Source organism: Vipera berus (genome assembly GCF_964194415.1).
Source record: "Vipera berus genome assembly, chromosome: 1".
Classification (NCBI taxonomy): domain Eukaryota; kingdom Metazoa; phylum Chordata; class Lepidosauria; order Squamata; family Viperidae; genus Vipera; species Vipera berus.
Window position 1 is genome coordinate 344912262 of NC_138202.1, and position 18839 is coordinate 344931100.

The 18839-nt window shown below is 44.2% G+C and overlaps 1 protein-coding gene across 2 annotated transcripts in view; it reads left to right on the forward strand.

The window, feature by feature from the left end:
- SH2B2 (SH2B adaptor protein 2) overlaps nucleotides 1-18839 on the forward strand; it is a 73681-nt gene that overhangs the window by 25586 nt on the left and 29256 nt on the right. For both annotated transcript variants that reach the window (XM_081319379.1, XM_081319380.1), the window contains exon 3: nucleotides 4455-5328. In XM_081319379.1, the coding sequence (XP_081175505.1) occupies nucleotides 4471-5328 (858 nt within the window). In that variant the 5' untranslated portion in view covers nucleotides 4455-4470. The remainder of the gene's footprint in view (nucleotides 1-4454; nucleotides 5329-18839) is intronic.

Here is an 18839-nt window from a genome sequence, read left to right on the forward strand (position 1 = left end):
TTTTAAAAAAAAGTTCTTCAGAAATTCTTGGCCAACTTTTTCTCCAAACTTTAGCTTGAATGATTGTATTTCTATAGGAATTATATTCAATAGTTTGTGTGAATAATACAAATTCTTGGGATGTAGATAATAGTCTATCAACATATATTACACATGTAGACATAAAAATAAGATGCGATTGGAGACATTCACAGTGATAGAGCTAAATTTTTTAAACAATGGTTTATTGAACACATGTGCTGTCCCGTACACACACACACACACACACACACACACACACACACACACACACACACACCAGGCCAATGCTAGTCCACGGAACAATGGCCAGTGAGTCTACAAGGCACTTGAAGGTTTCCCAATCAAAATTGCGGTATATAAATGTAATAAAATAAATAAATAAAATAAATAAATAAAATAAACCCACCAGGCAAATTAAATCCACAGTACAAGAGGGTTCACAAGGCAAGAAAAGTCCAGAGTTCACAAGGCACAATCCAAATCAAGGCACGGTGTCAGTTCAAAGCAAGGAAGAATCACAATGACCAGAAAACACACAGCTAGGAAACGAGCACATTTTCCAGCATCGCTTCCATCTGTCTGTTGTGCTAAATAGCCAGATTCCAGTGCAGCCCATCAAGAAGGGTGAGGCTTTCTCCTTGTGAGTAATCTGGCTGACCTTCTCTGCTCCTGCCTTTGCTCTGCCCTACTTGTTCTTGGATCAAGTGCAGAAGGCAGTTCCTCTTCCTCATCACTGACTGGCTGCAGCTGCATGCTTTCTTCACCTGAAGCCTAAGGCTGTCCTGCTGCAGCTGTGCTTGAACCAAATCCCTGTCAGACAGCTGTTTGGCGCCATTAACTCCCCTCCAGACATGCCTGGAACGAGTTCATCTTCCAAGTTGATATGTGATTATAATTTGTGATTTTTTTTGCTAGAAACCGGCATTTATTTCTGATTTCCAGCAAAAACCACCCATTAGCTAAAATGGGCTTGCTTAATGACTTCTGTGTCCGTTTAATGCTTGCTTCGAGATTGGCTGACTTCATCCATGGTTTGCATGGAGTGCAAATAAACCAGGGGCAATAAACCACAATCCCGCTTACTAATACAGAAGTGGGCAACAATGGCAAATTTACACCATGTGGACTTCAACTTCAATTTCTTAGCATGGCTGGCTAAGGAATTCTGGGAGTTGAAGTCCACAAATTGTAAAGTTGCCATAGTTAACAACCCCTGTGCTAACCCCAACCAGGCAAATGACAGGCAGAGTTTGAATCTGCCAAACAGTTAAGTCTCATTCCTAAAGGCAAATATTAGCACATTCATCCACGTCAATGAAACACCCAGAGGCCCCATGCCCATGAATCCATGGAAGGAAAAGGGGAAATTGCATTTCTCTAAAACTACCATTCCATTCCCAGAAATGAGGGCTGTGTGACCTTCAGAGCTTTCTTCCTTCTTGAAGCAAAGAAGAGCTCTGTACGTTTGACATGAAGTTGCATCACTAGCCCCTTTCTCTGTTGATACTGTTTTGTCATTGGTCTAATCATTATGACCTGTGTTAAGATCTGCCAAGCTGCTAGCAAACTTGGTTATAATGATTATGGGATGTTGTGGGTGTTTTTGGCTGCAGTTTTATGTTATTTACAATTTTGGTTGTGTTTTTGTACCATTTTTACTCTGTTTTTAATTTTTAGTCACCCAGTCAAGTACGTGAGATGGGTGGCTTTATTTGTTAAATAAATAAACAAATGATTGGTGAATATACACAGCCCCAAGGATGTTCTGTCTTCCTCCAAAATGGAAGGGGCCCTACAGGTAGTCCTCGACTTACAACCATTTAGTGACAGTTACAGCAGGACTGAAGAAAGTGACTTATGACCATTATTCACACTTACGACCTTTGCAGCATCACCTTTTGCGACCTTCTGACAAGAAAAGTCAATGGGGAAGCCAGATTCACTTAACAATCTTGTTACTAATTTAACAGCCATAGTGATTCACTTAACAACTATGGCAAGAAAGGCTGTAAAATGGGGCAAAACTCACTTAACAACTGTCTTGCTTAGCAACAGAAATTTTGGACTCAGTTGTGGTCATAAATCAAGGACTACCTATGTTTGATTTCCGCATTAGTGGAAGGGAGAAAGACTGATGGGCAGGCAGAATAATGAAGTGGAGAAGGCAAGGGGGTTTCCTATGGGAAGATGGACTTGTGTTTCACACAATATTTCCATGATCTAAGGAGAAAAGGCTTCCAGGAGACGTTGTGTTTTGTCCCAACAGCCTTGGCAGAAATTGGTCATCTCGATCCAGCTTCAGCCTGCCTTGGCAACCGGCAGGCCGTGCGATAGAAGCTCTATGTGAAGCACACGTACTCCAGGAATACACAGGAAATAGGCCACCCCAGAGCCAGGAAAGGGAGGGGAATTTAGGTGTGAATGTCTTTGAAAGGATGAGAAGGTTTTCTTCTCTTTCAACATTGTGCTTCGGTTATAAAAGCCACATTAGGAAAGCATAGTTGGTGATCTAATGTTCATGTCAGTGCATTATTCTGTGCATGCATCAAAGGCAGGCAGTGTTCGGGCACCCTTTTTAAAATCACTTTTTTATGTGAAAGACGTACGTGGAGACAAGGTAGCAATATTGCCATGGCAACAGATCAGAATGCTTGTCTTAGATTTTCATGCTTTTTCCCCCCAGAAGTTGGGAGTAATATTTTTAATATTTGTAGGTCTGTGCAGCTGTTTACCTATTACCTATTTGATTTCCTGTTTTAAATTGGGCAGTTGAGTACAGGAGTTTGTGGTTAGGTTTTAGCAGTGTGATCTTGGAGGACACAAATTGTAAGATAAGTGCCATTTTGCAGACCCTACGTCTCCCAACATACATGAGCAGTGAGATGCATCTCCCCATCCCTTTCCTTTGGTTATATCAATTTGCAATTGCGGTTGGATAAATAAACTGAAAAGGTAAGATTTTGAAACCCAATATCATTTTAAAAATTGTGAGAGAATGGGGGTGTTTGCCGTGCAATGGATCTTAGACATCATGAAAGCAACTTTTTTCTGAATTTGTTGAGAGGTTTAATCACTACGAATGTTAGGGCTCCTCTTTCTCCTTCAGGTCCCACCTCTTCTGAATTAGTCCAGTTCAAGCAAATCAATCCTTGACTTACGACCCTAATTGAGCCCAAAATTTCCATTGCTAAGCAAGACAGTTAAGTGAGTTTTGTCCCATTTTATGATCTTTTTGTCACAGTTGTTAAGCGAATCACTGTAGTTATTAAGTGAATCATATGATCATTAAGCGAATCTGGCTTCCCCCATTGACTTTGCTTGTCAGAAGCCGGCTGGAAAGGTTACAAATGGTGATCACATGTCCCCGGGACTCTGCAACTGTCATAAATATGAGGGCAATTCGGAAACAAACCTCCATTTGGTTATCAATGGCAGACACTCGCAGATACAGAACCTTTATTATGCATATTAAAAAACTAGAACATTACATTGCTTTTTGACATAATCGCCATTCAAATTGAGGCACTTGTCATAAGGTCTTACAAGGTTTGAAATTCCTTAGTAGTCACTCGGTGCCAAATCTGGGCTATGGGAGGTGAACCAAAACATCCCAACGGAACTGCTTCAAAAGTTCTTGGGTGCATCTCGCAGTGTGCGGGCGAGCATTATTGTGAACCAACACCACATCAGAAGTCAGCATGCCCTGACGCTTGTTGTGGATGGCTTGTCTTAAGTTTTCATAACATTTCACAGTAGACTTCTGAACTGATGGTCAAACCACACTCCATGAACTTCACTAGCAGTACTCCTTTAGCATCTTCACATTTGGTGGGATTTTCTATGGCACCATTCCGGTGTGGTGTTGGTTCATGATAATGCTCGCCCGCACACCGCTAGACACACCCAAGAACTTTTGAAGCAGTTCCGTTGGGATATTTTTGATCGCTCCCCATAGCCCAGATTTGGCGCTGAGCGACTACTACTAAGGAATTTCAAACCTTGTAAGACTTTATGACAAATGCCTCAATTTGAATGGCGATTATGTCGAAAAGTAATGTAATGTAGTAGTTTTCTAGTGTGTATAATAAAAGATCTGTATCTGTGAGTGTCTGTCATTGATAACCAAATGGAGGTTTATTTCCGAATTGCCCTCATACATGCCAGTTGCCAAGCACCCAAATTTTAATCATGTGACGGTGAGGATGCTGCAACAGTCATAAGTGTGAAAAACAGTCATAAGTCACTTTCTCAGTGCTGTTTTAATTTTAAATGGTCACTAAATAAATGGTTGTAAGTCAAGGACTACCATAATTGTATTTGAGAACAGTTAGGTAGTTAGAGCCTCTCTCTCTCTCTCTCTCTCTCTCTCTCTCTCTCTCTCTCTCTCTCTCTCTCTCTCTCTCTCTCTCTCACCATCTTTCTCTTGATTGTAGGTGGAATGGAACAGTCATGAATGGTGATGCTCTTTGTCAAGAACCTCCCTCCCAGCTTCCTGACTGGCGGGAATTCTGCGAGCTCCATGCCCAGGCTGCTGCAGTGGACTTTGCTCAGAAATTCTGCCAGTTCCTGAAGGAAAATCCCCACTACGACACCCCTGGAGCCGAGACTTCCTTCTCTCATCATTTTGCAGCAAATTTCTTGGACATCTTCAGTCTGGAGGTCAACAGGGTGTTTGTGTCCAATTCCCCTACGAAATATAACATTGTCCCATTTGTGGGCCTTCAGAACTGCCACATGCCTTATGGACGGGATCTCTTGCCAAGGAAAGAGCAGACTTCCGTGGAGTCTCTAGATAGCATGGACCACACGCTTACCTCCAGCAGGTACTTAAGCCAAACCCAACAGGCTCAGGCAAGAAAAGTCTCTTCCTATGGCCAGTCCCGAAGCTCAGAAGATGTCTCTGTGCACAGTTCTTCTAAGACAAAATTCAAGAAAGGTTTTTCTCTGAGGAACATGAGCTTGTGCGTGGTGGATGGCATGAAGGAGATGTGGCATCGGCGGTCTTCTCCAGAGCCAGGTGCGGAAGCCATGCAAAGCAAACAGTCTGAGCGGGAACATTGTCCTCCTGGTAGCAAAGAACACAGCGAATCCAGAGAGAAATGGACCCACAAACTCTGGCTTTCAAAGGGGCAATCTTCTAAAGTGGATTTATTGGACATTCAGAGAGAGGGAACTCTTCGCTACATGGTTGCTGATGACACAAACTGTGTGGGCAGCTCTCAGTGGCAAAAATGCCGTTTGCTGCTAAGGAAAGCAGTAAAGATAGAGGGGGAAAGGTTCCTTCTAGAGTTCTACGTTCCTCCCAAGGTAACCAGACTTCATTACTGATGTTTTTGCATGCAGTTTTTCCTAATAATTCATTTGTTTGCTGGTAGCCATAGAGAAGCCTGCAGATTAAAAGGTAGAGGAGATTCAAACTCTGCTTCATGTGGTCAAGTTCCGTTTACAAGTGAAATTCAGGTGCTCCTTTTTATCTGGTGTTTGCAGGAATATAAATTACTGTTTCAGCATTTGTAGGACTTGTTCATACCTAAATTGAGAACTGTGGCAAAGAATCTCACATTATGGTTATACAGATGTGACATATACTGTTACATGACATTTATGACCTTAGAGACACTGGCTCGACATCTGGGGGACATGTTCCGAATTGTTTATCCCTTTGGATAACTTTTCGAAAGCATCCCAACATCCAGTATGTTCCTGCTACCTAATATAGGCAGTCCTTGACTTACAACCACAACCGAGCCCAGATTTTCCATTGCTAAGCAAGACAGTTAAGTGAGTTTTGCTCCATGTTATCACCTTTCCTGTACAGTGAATCACTGCAGCTGTTAACTTAGTAATGTGAATCTTTACAATTTTACCATGACACCAGGATACTGTAACCGTCATAAATATGACCCAGTTGCTAAAGGTCTGAATTATGATCACATGACCATGGGGATGCTGCAACAGTCGTAAATGTGAAAAACAATCATAAGTCATTTTTTTCATAGCTGTTTTAACTTCAAGCTGTCATTAAACGAATGATTGTAAGTTGAGAACCACCTGCTAAGTTAAGTACAAAATTACAAAATAAGAGTTGTAATATAATATTAACATGTGGGCGCAACGTTGGCTACTTGTTTTTCTTCCTTCCATGCTTAAAAAAAATAGATTGTGGGGAAATGTTTTGCTATTTCCATATTTAAAATTAAGTAGGTCCTGATATATGTGGTCAGATGATATGGTAGCTACTCCCATTTCAGTAACTCTATATCTTATATCTCCATCTGAGCACTCATAATTGAGTTGTTCATTATTTCAGCACCTGTAAGATTCTTGGATGACTTGACTATTCTGGGATAGATAATGCCAGACTTTGCTTTTTGGAGCCCCATATAGTCTTGGCAGCTTCCAGTTTGTTGTCGGTGAAATTAGCAAGCACTGTGTCAGATGCTTCCTTCTCAAGCTGCTTTGGCGTGCAGCTCTTCCAGATGTCAATGTTCAAAAATAGTGCAGAGTGCAACCTGAGAGGTCTTGAGCTTCATGAGATGATTAATGTTGACTTTTTTTTCTTTTTTGTGAGCCATATGGACACTTTGTGCAGATTGTGGACGATGGCTGAATACTTCTTTCATGATAAAATGGAGGGGTGGTTATTTTTCCCCCCCCTCGGTTTCTCTGTAGCAGTTCTGAATCTGCTTTATTCTCATTCTTCACCACAGTTGTACAGGTGGCTTACCACCACAATTGAGCCCAAAATTTCTGTTGTTGTAACTCATTTGTTAAATGAATTTTGCCCCATTTTATGACCTTTCTTGCCATAGTTGTTTTAAGTGAATCACTGCAATTGTTAAGTTAGTAACGTGGTTGTTAAGTGAATTTGCCTTCCCCATTGACTTTGTTTGTCAGGTCGCAAAAGTGAACACATGACCTTGGGATACAGCAGTGGTCATAAACATGAATCAATTGCCAAGCACCTGAATTTTGATCACATGATCAGGGGATATTGCAAAGATCAAAACTGTGAAAAAAACGGTCATAAGTTACATTTTTCATTGCCGTTGTAACTTTGTAACTGTTGTAAGTCGAGGACTACCTTTATATAGCTTGTTTGAAATATATGGCTCAGATAGGATAGCCTCCCTTATTAATAATTTAATGTTGAATCCGAATCTTAACCTGGTTGATAAGGCTAGCTTTTTTCAGAAAAGCACAGAGACTCCAGTATATACAAGCCTTCTCCATCCAGGTACTTTCCAGACAACATCTGGAATTTCCCATTAGCATTTGATCATGCTTGCTAGAAATTCTGGGGCTGTAGTACTAATCCATCCGGAAGTCATCAGGTTGGAAAAGATTAAACAGTCTGCTATCTGTTGGGAGAAAAGATGACTGTAGCTCTCAAGAGCAAAATGAAACGAAGCAAAGCAAATTCCTAAGTTGCAAGCAAAATTGTTCGGTCACCTCCTTTGCAGCGACATGGAAGGAGGAAAGGAGACTAGAGAATATACGAGCTCAGGGCTCCCCCTGACTCATTCCTATGATGATCAAATAATTGTTGATTACTTTCAAATACATCTTCCTTGTATCTATGTAATTATATATACTGAATCAGATTATGGATCCATCAAGTGCAATATTGACTAGGTGCTCTCCAGACTATTTCTGGCAAAAGTGAATTACAAACATTGCAGAGCTAAATAATTTCCATTGGCATATCTAGTGTGGGCCACCTGGGATCTTCTGCATGTAAAACCTGGACTTTCCCACTTGTTACAATAACCTGAGATAATGTATTTGTGAACAGACTATTTGATGCATTCAGCCCAGTGATATCTGTTGCAATACTAGTAGGACTCCAAAGTATAAAGCAGATATTTTCTTAAGCTTTGCTACTTGAAATCCTTACTGTAGGAGCATTAAGCTAAATGTGCAAAGCAAGAACTCTCCTGTGGAATATGACCCTTTTTCATTACGCAGTGGCTACTGGTAGAGGAAAGCAAAATATTCCAGCCATTTCCCAGATTTACGCATATCATTTATTTATTTATATCCCACCTTTATTATTTTTATAAATAACTCAAGGCAGAAAACACATACAGTACTCCTTCCTTTTATTTTCCCCACAACAATAGCCCTGTGAGTTGGGTTGGGTTGCAAGAGAGTAATTGACACAAAGACATCCAGCTGGCTCTCATGCTAAGGCAGGACTAGAATTCACAATCTCCTGGTTTCTAACCTGGTGCCTTAACCGCTAGACCAAATTGGCTTTCAGCGGTGCTTCTATTGAATTTTTTTCTTATTTTGTTGTTTGCATTCCTTGCATTCCTTGTTTATGAATGAACTTGAATTTGTTATGGCTGTCCCCTCCAGTTGACTCTGGGCAGCTTACGAAATCATAATACACCATTTAAACAGCTAAAAGCATAAACAATAAAACAGAATCTGACAGCCCTGACCAAAAACAACCTTAACAATAAAAATATCACAGGGCCCCCCACAAGTACATTAATGTCAGACTTCGGAAAAGAGTCAGGTCTTAAGTGTTTTCTGGAATCCCAAAAAAGTGGGCACCATCCATATCTCTGGGATGATACTGTGACAGTAAATACATGCTCCTTGGTCCCATAGAATGACAGACTTCAGTTGAGTGACCTGGGATGCACTGACTCTGTCCAAATATACAGGTGGGCAGAAACAGTTGGAGGTGGATGATCCCTCAGATAACCTAGCTCTATGCCATAAAGCAGGGGCCCTCAACCTTGGCAACTTTAAGACTTGTGGACTTCAACTCCCAGAATTCCTCAGCCAGCTGGCTGAGGAATTCTGGGAGTTGAAGTCCACAAGTCTTAAAGTTGCCAAGGTTGAGGACCCCCACCATAAAGAGCTTTATAGGTAACAACCAGCACTTTGAATTGCACCCAGAAGTTAACTGGCAGCCAATACAGCTTGCATAGTTGTGGTGCCAAATAACCATAGTGTGAAGTTCCTATTATTGCTCATGCTGTTGTATTTTGAGCCAGGCTGCAACTTCTAATAGGCCTTCAGGGACATCCCTATATACATCAAATTGCAATAGTTCAGTTGTGAGATGACGGGGGCATGAATGATTATATTCTTGCATAGCAATATGTCTGTGTACATACTCCCCCCTCTTAATGAATTGTTTCTTTTTAAAGATTTGGGAAGTGATTGATGAAGTAGCTTGTTTATTCTTCACTTTTCAGCTTGTGGCATCTCTCATATTTGTTCTCTTTTATACACCATATATGGCACTTTTCCCTTTCTCCAAGTATTGCTCTGAGACTTGGAAAAAAATACAATATATTCTGGCACAGACATGTCAAACACAAGGCCCGGGGGCTGAATCCGGCCTGCGAAGTGGTTTCATGTGGCCCACGAAGCCATCCTGGAAACAGTGAGGGAATGGTCCCCACTGCCTTGGCCCTGGCCCAGAGACCCTCCTTCTGCCAGAGACCCTCAGATCTGTCCCACTCCTGCCCAGGCCCCCATAGGCACCCTTGATGCGAACGATGTAGAGCTGGCCACGCCTACCCAGTACGCCATACACACTCTAGACACGCCCGTCCAGTAGGCCACGCCCACCCTGGCCATACCCACCCGGCCTCCTGAGGGCAACCGCAATGCTGATGCGGCCCTCAATGAAATTGAGTTTGACACCCCTGTTCTAGCAATTTAAGTTGATACTAAGCAAATTGGGATTGAAGGTTCCTGGGAACCTAAAGTTAGTGAATTACAAAAAGTAATGACTTAAAATACTGCCATGCTTCTTTTTCTGATATATTTTTGTTAAACCTTTTTGATATGTGTATATAAAACTGGAAGGGGACCACTGCTTCCCAAAAAAGAAAAAAATCAGATGTATAAGGAAGGGATTTATAAGGATGATACATGTTTCAGTGCATATATGAAGGCAACTGAATAAACCATATATACTATATCATTTAAAAACCTGTTAATAAATACTCCACACTCCAGAAAAAATATAAATAAAGGAGCCATGGACAACACAGTATGAATTCAAAATTTCAACTGAAAAGAAATTATGATTCTCAATAAAGCCCACCCAATATTTGAAGCAAGAGAGGCTAACCCAGGGGTCGGCAACCTGAAAAAGCAAAAGAGCCACTGGGAACTGGTTCCATCACACATAAAAAAAGTGGGAGCCGCGCGTGCATCCACGCACACGCATGCGCATAAAACAAAATGTTTTGCGCATGCGCAAAATGTTTTGGTTTTGCGCATGCACAAAATGTTTTGTTTTTTGCATATGTGCGTGCGTGGATACACGCGCGCGGTTCCAGTTTTTTTATGTGGACGCACCTGTACGCCAGCGGTGACGGGTCTCCCTGGTGACGGGCGCTGGGTTGCGGCGCCGCCTTCAGCCCGGGCGCCGCCGGAGCCACCCCCGGGACCTCCAAACTGCCACCCGAACACCCGTTTGGAGGTGCGCGCGCACCTCTCCAAAGGTTGCGCGCGCACCTCTCGGAACGGGCAGCGGCGGTACCCGTTTGGAGACCTGCGCGCTCAGCTCTCCAAACCTTTCGAGACCTGCTGGTGTTCGAGCTGAGGTGCGGTTTGGAGACCTGCTCGTGCCGGTTTAGAAAGCTGCCGCAGCCCGTTTACAGAGCTACTGAAGGCAGTAGCTCTGTAAACGGGCCGTGGCAGCTTTCCAAACCGGCACCAGCAGGTCTCCAAACAGGTACCGCCGCTGCCCGTTCCGAGAGGTGCGCACGCAGCTCTCCAAACCTTTGGAGTGGTGCGTGTGCACCTCCTCCCATTCGGAGTGGTGCGCATGCACCTCCGCCTGTTCCGAGAGGTGCATGCGCAGCTCTCCAATCCTTTGGAGTGGTGCGCGCACACCTCCTCCCATTTGGAGTGGTGCGCGTGCACCTCCCCCCGTTCGGAGAGGTGCGCGCGCACTGGGCGACCGGGAGCCGCAGGAGACGGCTTAAAGAGCCGCATGCGGCTCCGGAGCCGCGGGTTGCCGACCTATGGGCTAACCTAAAGTAATATAGGGGTAGAGTGGATGATGGTGAATAAGCTGAAGCTGAATCCCAGTACAGATGGTCCTCAACGTACAGCCCCATTTAGGCCAAAATTTCTGTTGCTAAGTGAGACAGTTGTTAAATGAGTTTTGCCCGATTTTACAACCTTTCTTGCCACAATTGTTAAATGAATCCCTGCAGTTGATAAGTTAGTAACATAGTTGTTAAGTGAATCTGGCTTCCCCATTAACTCTGCTTGTCAGGTCACAAAAGGGGATCATAGGACCCTGGACACTGCAACCGTCGTTAATACATACCAGTTGCCAAGCATCTGAATTTTGATCATGTGACCAGGGGGAATGCTACAGCGGTTGTAAGTGTGAAAAATGGTCACAAGCCACTTTTTCAGTGCCATTGTAACTTTGAACGGTCACTAAATAAACTGTCATAAGTCAAGGACTATCTGTAGTGTATCTGGATTGAGGAACTGGAGGAATTGCCTGTTCTGCATGAGACTGCACTGCCTTTAAAGAAACAGACCCTCAGTTTGGAGGTGCTTCAAGATCCATCATTGTTATTGAGTGCTCAGATCACCTGTGGTCACAAGCACTTACTTTCAAAGTAGGCTGCAGTGCCTTTTTATGGATATGGTTAGTTTGGCCATTCCTGCACTGGTGTAACCTCAAGATCAAATTATTTAATGTACTGCTTTTGAGCTTTTGCCAAAAAGTACAACTGGTGCAGAATGTTGTGGCTAAGTTGTTTTCTGGAGCACCTTACTCTACATCTCTTGCATTTGTGTGAAAAAAAATTCTGCCCTGGTTGCCAGTCTATTAACTAGATCAGGGCTTTTCAACTGGTGGTACGTGTACCACTGGTGGTACGCGAGCACGTGGCTGGTGGTACGCGGCATTGCCTTCCCCCCGCCTCCCCCCCACTTCGCTCCTTCCCAAATCGCTTGCGGAAAACATGCTGCTTGGTGGCGGCCTGCAGGAACCCTACCGAGGCTGCACGAAGAGCGCAGGTGCAGAGTGAGGCCCCGCCCTCCCCAGGGAGTCACTGTGCAGCAACCGGATTGACTTCCAGCGCTGCCCGCTACTAGAGAGGGCCTGGCCGGATGGAGGCTTCCAACCGAGCCAGTGCACTCCCCCCACAGTTCCAAGGATGACTGCCACCAGCTGCGGGGGTGATGCCTTGCAGCCACCAATCCTGCTGTGGGGTGGAGCGCCAGCAGCCACGAGGCCACACCAGGCCGGAGCGAGTGAATCAGGTAGGAGGCAGGCAGCCCCTTCGGCCATAACCGCCCCTTCCCCCTGCCCTGCCCTGCCCCGAGAAACAGAAAGAGACCTCCCTTTGCGCTCTGCTCGCTCCCTGCTGAAAATGTTTAGTTTGGATCTGTGGCCCGCCAAGGAGCCAATTGGCTTCATCAAATTCTTGCAATGGATGAGTGGTCGCGGCCGGAGGCGCCCAGCCAGCAGGGCCTCGGCGGGCTAGGCAGCACAAAGCCAGGATGCCACGCAGAGCACGCAGCCGGAGCGGGCTCTCTCGACCCCCCCCAAAAGGGTCAAAAACAGAATGCAAAGGAGGCAACTGAGGGGGGGGGGTTGCCACGTGCGCGTGCAATCTGGGCTCTGCAATTTCCTACTGCCCCTGCCGCACCTGGGGGGAGGATCGTGGGTGTTTTGGGGGGGTGTTGCAGCCAGTTCCTTCCACCACCCCCTCGTCCCGAGCAGGATAGGGTGAACTTTCTTCCCGCCCGCTCTGCTTTTGTCCAGTTTAGCGCCTCCGCCTGCATTTTTCCCCCTATCTCTGGGGCTAGCCCCCTCTTGCTCGCTCGCTCACTTACTGCCCCGTTGCTTCCAAATGCCTCTTGGTCACGAGCAAGTGGTGTTTGGAAGCATTTGGAAGCGACAGGGCAGTAAGTAAGTGAGCAAGCGAGCAACAGGCCTTTGAAAGAGACGGTAAGCAAGCAGAAACCAAGAAGCAGAAACCTGGGCATCTCCTGGAGAGTCGGGGCCGCTTTCCCTTACTGGAAAGAGCCTCTCCTCCTTTGGCTTCATCCGGCTTTGCAGTCGCTTGGCGCCTCGGAAGGTGAATCGTTAAAAGAATCCCAGCGCTCTGACGGCTTTCCCTGAGAGGCCGGCACCTCTTCTCGGCTCAGGCAGGTCTGCGTGGAGGATCTGGGGAGCCCGGTGTCCCCAGTGCCTTCTCCCTCCTCCTCCGGTGGCTGCTGTGGAGGAGCGTGGGTGGTTGTGTCGGGGACAAGTGGGAAGAGCCGGCTCAGTATTTTAGAATGGGACATTGTTAGCAGTGCTCGCTCCATTTGAGATACCGCAAGCGCACTACCATAAAGTTATTTTGCTTGATCTCGGCTCTTGGAAAATCTTAGGCTTTTGTCTCCAGAAAGGGGTGGGGCTCGTAAACACTAGTGCACGTGTTGCTGAAGTGCCTGGAGACTCAGCAGCTCATTCGCCTTCTCAAAGAGAAGCTGCATCTCCCCTTCTGCCCCATGAGCAGTGAATTATGTGTGGACACAATCGCAAACCGGCTCGTGTTCTACCACCTTTTAAATTGCTAGACCTCGAGGCGCATGCGCCCTGTTGCCTTGGGAGTGACGTTGACTTGCCCAAATCGTTCCTTGTCTGGAGGAAGGAGTTGGAGCTGCTCCGGCAGGCTGCTTTTGTGGCAGTGGGGCATGCTGGTGCCCTGCGCTGCGCTCCGTCTGCAGGAACTGCCCTGGGAAAGGTGGAAGCGCAGCTGTGATCTGGGACGGTCAACTGCTCCGACGTGTTTCTGTTGCTGGAATAAAGCTTATTAAATGACCTGGCAACCTCCGAGTATCATTGATAGATCTTCCCCAACTTTCCTCTGGTGCTTCATAAAGAGTTAAGTGGGCATCAGGTTGCTTGGTAAAAATGGATTTGGAAGGAAGGAAGGAAATGACAATGGGAGGGAAGGAGGAAAGGACAAAGAGGGAAGGAAGGAAGAAAGGAAGGAAAGAAGGAAGGAAGGAACAATGGGAGAGAGGGAGGGAGAGAGAGAAATAGAGGGAGAGAGAGAAGGAGAAAGAAATGGAGGGAGAGAGAAAAAATACAGAGGGAGAGAGAAATAGAGAGAGGGAGAGAAAAAGAGAAGGAGAAAAAGGGAGGGTAATAGAGAGGGAGAGAGAGGGAGAAATAGAGGAAAAGAGAAATAGAGGGAGAGAGAGAAGGAGAAAGAAATAGGGAGGGAGAGAAAAAGAAATACAGAGGGAGAGAGAGAGAAATAGAGAGGGAGAGAAAGGGAGAGAGAAGGAGAAAGAAATGGAGGTAAATAGAGAGAGGGAGAGAGAAAGGGAGAAAGAGAGAGAGAAAAAGGGAGAAAGAGAGGGAAAGAGAGAAATAGAGAGGGAGAGAAAGAAAGAAAGAGGAAAAGAGAAGGAGAGAGGGAGGGGGAGAGAGAAAGAAAGAGAGAGAGAGGGAGAGAAAGAGAGGGAGAGAGAAATTAAATTAGTAACATGGTTGTTAAGTGAATCTGGTTTCCCCACTAACTTTGCTTGTCAGAAGGTTGCAAAAAGCGATCACATGACCCTGGAACAATGTGACCATCATAAATATGAATCAGTTGCCAAGCATCCGAATGTAAATCACATGACCCTGGGAATGCTGCAACGGTCATAAGTGTGAAAATGGTCATAAGTCACTTTTTTCAGTGCCGTCGTAACTTTGAACAGTCACTAAATGAATTGTTATAAGTCGAGGACTACCTGTACTTCATCATTTTTTTCCTTTTTGGGGGGTGGGGGTGTCAGGTTTTTGACATCTTGCTGGGCGACTGGTGGTACTCGGACATTGCCTTATCCTAAAAGTGGTACAATGGGTGAAAAGGTTGAAAAGCCCTGAACTACTAGAATAGCTTAATGATGTGGGTCTAGTATGTAGAGCTTTAAACAATTAGGAATCACATTATTTTTAAAAAGCCTTGGATTCAATCGGCCTTACAGGAATCTAGGACCTTCCCTGGGCCGTGCTCAGTGGTGACTCTCCAGGGGGACTGCTGGTGAGGAGGGAGGCGCGGGGGGAGGCGGGGCTGGGGCAACAGCACACATGCCCACAGAGAGGGCTCTGAGTGCCACCTCTGGCACACGTGCCATAGGTTCGCCATCACTGATCTAGAGTTTTTGGAAATCTACATGAATTTTACTGCAAATAAACCACTGTCTCACATCAGATTGTGTTTCTTGTTTAGAAGCAAATGAACAAGTGTGAAACCCAGAATGTTGCATGCAAGCAGTTTCCAAGGTCAAGGCCCTTGGAAGGTCAAGAAAGGCTCATATTGCCAGTTGATTTAGAATGAATGTTGAGTTACGTAAGTGTTATAAGGGCAGCTGTTAAAAGGAGACAGTAAATGTTGACTTGCTAGCATGACTAGATCGAAAGAATTTCCTATGTCCCAGAGTTGTTTCTGTTCCTTTTCTGCCCTGTGCTTGTCAACTGTGGGTGTAGAGGAAGAACCAACCCTACAACTGGAGGGCTTTGATGCCACTGAGCTGTGAAGTGTGCTTCCTTTTTGGATTTGCAAGACTCTTGCTAGGCCAGCTGTCCGAGCAGCTGAGTGTAAAACATACCCTTGGCCGTAAGCAGTTTGAGGGTTGCAGCCTGGGTGAGTGGATAGAAATGCTGTGCTCAACAATCTTACATGAGCGCCTTCATCATGCTGTGGTGATCTCTGAAAATTGAGCCAAGGGGAATTTGCTAGTGTGAGCATACCGGACAAGAGTGCATGGAAAATCCCATTCAGGTGAACTCCTTTTATGGCGCCAAACAAGCGAGAGATCTTGTTTCCATTCCTCCCCTTCTGAGTCTTTCCTTACTCCCCAAGGAAAGCCAAGTTGTAGTTGGAAAGATTGTTTTCTTCAGGCAGATTTAGGATAATTTTTAATTTGGCCTAGAAAATAAGTCTGTTTAAATATGTTCTTACATTGCCCTGCATTTTCATGGATACTAGAGAATTATATAGTAAACATGAATAAAGTCAATGATCAGTTGACAATTTAAAACCAGCAGAACAAGAGGAAGAAATTGCTTTGAAAATCAATAAAGGAGAATATTTGTAGCTCCTCTCTGAGCTTGGTTGTTTTCTTGCAGACATTTCATTACCTAAACTAGGTAAACATCATCAGTGCTAGTGCAGGCTATTAGCACTTGAGGGTTTTACCTAGTTTGAGTAATGATACGTCTACAAGAAAGCAACCAAGCTTTCATGCGTGAATATATAAGTAACAGTGTTCCCACAAAGATTAGGAGGTCAATGCCATTTCTATTCTCTCTCAGGAGAGAATCTGAAAGCTGGGGCACTGTAGATGACCAAGCGGAGCCCGAGCGCAGGGTCAAATGCATCAATAATCTGGAGTCCCTATAAGTAAAGGTAAAGGTTCCCCCACACATATGTGCTAGTTGTTTCCAACTCTAGGGGCCGGTGCTCATCTCCGTTTCAAAGCCGAAGAGCCAGCGCTTGTCCGAGGACGTCTCCGTGGTCATGTGGCTGGCATGACTAGATGCCAAAGGTGCACGGAACGCTGTTACCTTCCCACTGTAGTGGTCCCTATTTTTCTACTTGCATTTTTACGTGCTTTCGAACTGCTAGGTTGGCAGAAGCTGGGACGAGTAACAGGCGCTCACTCTGTTACATGGCACTCGGGATTTGACCTGCCAAACTGCCGACCTTCTGATCGACAAGCTCAGCGTCCTAACCCACTGAGCCACCCCGTCCCTCAACCGGAGTCCCTATAGCCCCCCCCAAAACAAAGCTACTGTAAGTCAAGCCCCTTCCTGAAGTCCATTGACTTTACTGGCTCCAATTTGACTTGACCATTAGTAGATCAGATTCTTGGATAGAGGTACCATGGAATAAACTCGTAGTGTTTTTGAGCTCTATCTTGGCTCCTGATTTCTTGTGCCTGACAGGCACCATCACAGAGGAGTTACTCCATCAAAAATTCTTCCCTAACAAACAACTGTCATTACATATAATCTTTTCTTCTGATGCACTGTCCTTACCCTTGCCAACTGATCTCTACATTTTATTATTCAAGGCGCACAATTTCCTGCCACTTTTGGCTAGGAAATCAATACAGTAGGTATACTAAGCTTCCATTAGACTTAATTCGCCGAAAATAGTTGGGAGGCAACAGTTCCTGTCTTTGCCTACTAAAGGGATATCATTACATTACAGCTGGACACTGTGGTCCTGAACACAATGTCAAATATAAAATCATTCCTGCCCACAAAAAAGTTCTCACCTCTCCCTTGTAAGATGTGGGGACTTTTTCTCTAGTAACTCTAGTAAGAAGGCAGCATGACCCTGTTTAAAATACATGGTCAAATTGTACTGATTGAATATATTTAACGAAAAAGTACACTAGCTCTCAAGGATTTAAGACTTAGCACAGATTATATCAGTCCTTTGAGGTAGACCGTGATAAGAAATCAACATTACAAGGAGTACTAGAAATCTGTTTTATTGATTATTTATTGATATTAACGCTGGCTGGGGAATTCTGGGAGTTGAAGACAGCACATCTTCAAGTCACCGAGGTTGAGAAACACTGATGTAGGCAAAAACAACAGAATCTTGAAATCTGTTCATGTTTCCCCTCCCTCTGTCTCATACAAAAGAGTATCAAGGAGGGACAATCTTGAGTTTCTCTTCACACTGTTTTCCTGGGTTAAATTTGTTTTCCTAGCAGCTGCCACCTACCTTCATACTCGTTTCTGGATTAAGATCTGATCCTGCACTTGTTTCTGGGAAATGGGATGTGTTGTATTCTTCCTGTGGGGAAATAGCATGAGGTATGATGTAGTAGACCCCATATTCCAATAGGAACAACAGAGAAAAATTCAACATTTTAGAAGTGTTGGTATATTTTAGAGTTTCATGTTCTTGCAGAGTTCTTGTACCAGTTCTGCCATAATGGATTATGGAATTTCTCATTCAAGCTAAAAAGCACAAAAGGGTGGAAATTATTGAACTAGAATAACATTTAGTGAATGCTGTCCCCTTTTCCTTAGGCCTTAACCTCTGGCCTAGTTAACTGATATGCTGATTTGACTTAACTGGCAATTTCCAGCATTAAGAAACATAATTATTTGGGGCATGAGAAGAGAAAAACAATTAAGTGAGCAATTGTAACTGTTATAAACAATTATTAATGGCTACAATTTACCGCTATGATATTGAATAATATGGCAATATTGCTTCCTTTTTACACCGGATAAATATTTTGCCTTTATTTGTACCTCTTTGGAGACTTCCCATTAAGAAAATCTCTGCCAGAATAAAAGAATTGGTTGTGTCTTCTGAGGCTCTTTGGCTCCAATCTCTTCAACCTTTTGTGCCTCGGACTTGCAATTTACATTTCTTTTGTTTTAAAAAGCATATTATTCGAAGAGCTTGACGTGGAATTCATTTGTGCTTATACTCTAACGGGAAGTATACCATCTGAGCAGTCAGGTTCACTTTATTTATAACGGGCTTTTTTGTTTTTATCAAACCCATTTACTTTAGCTTTCTTTGACTCTTACTTAGCTTGCCTGGCTTTAATTATTAAAATAGAAATGGAAAGTTATTGCATTCGGTTTATCCACATCAAAATTCTTTTTATTTTTGAAAGAAAGAAGTTGATAATACAGCGCGGTGCAGAGATATGAAAATTAAATTTATTAACTTCTATTTCCCACTGGATACCATGTTTTTAATTAAAAGCACTTGGAATTACTGAAAAGCAGAAGGGAAGTGATGTGTTTGAATAATGGCACAGGCTAGTATAACATTTGCATTCTT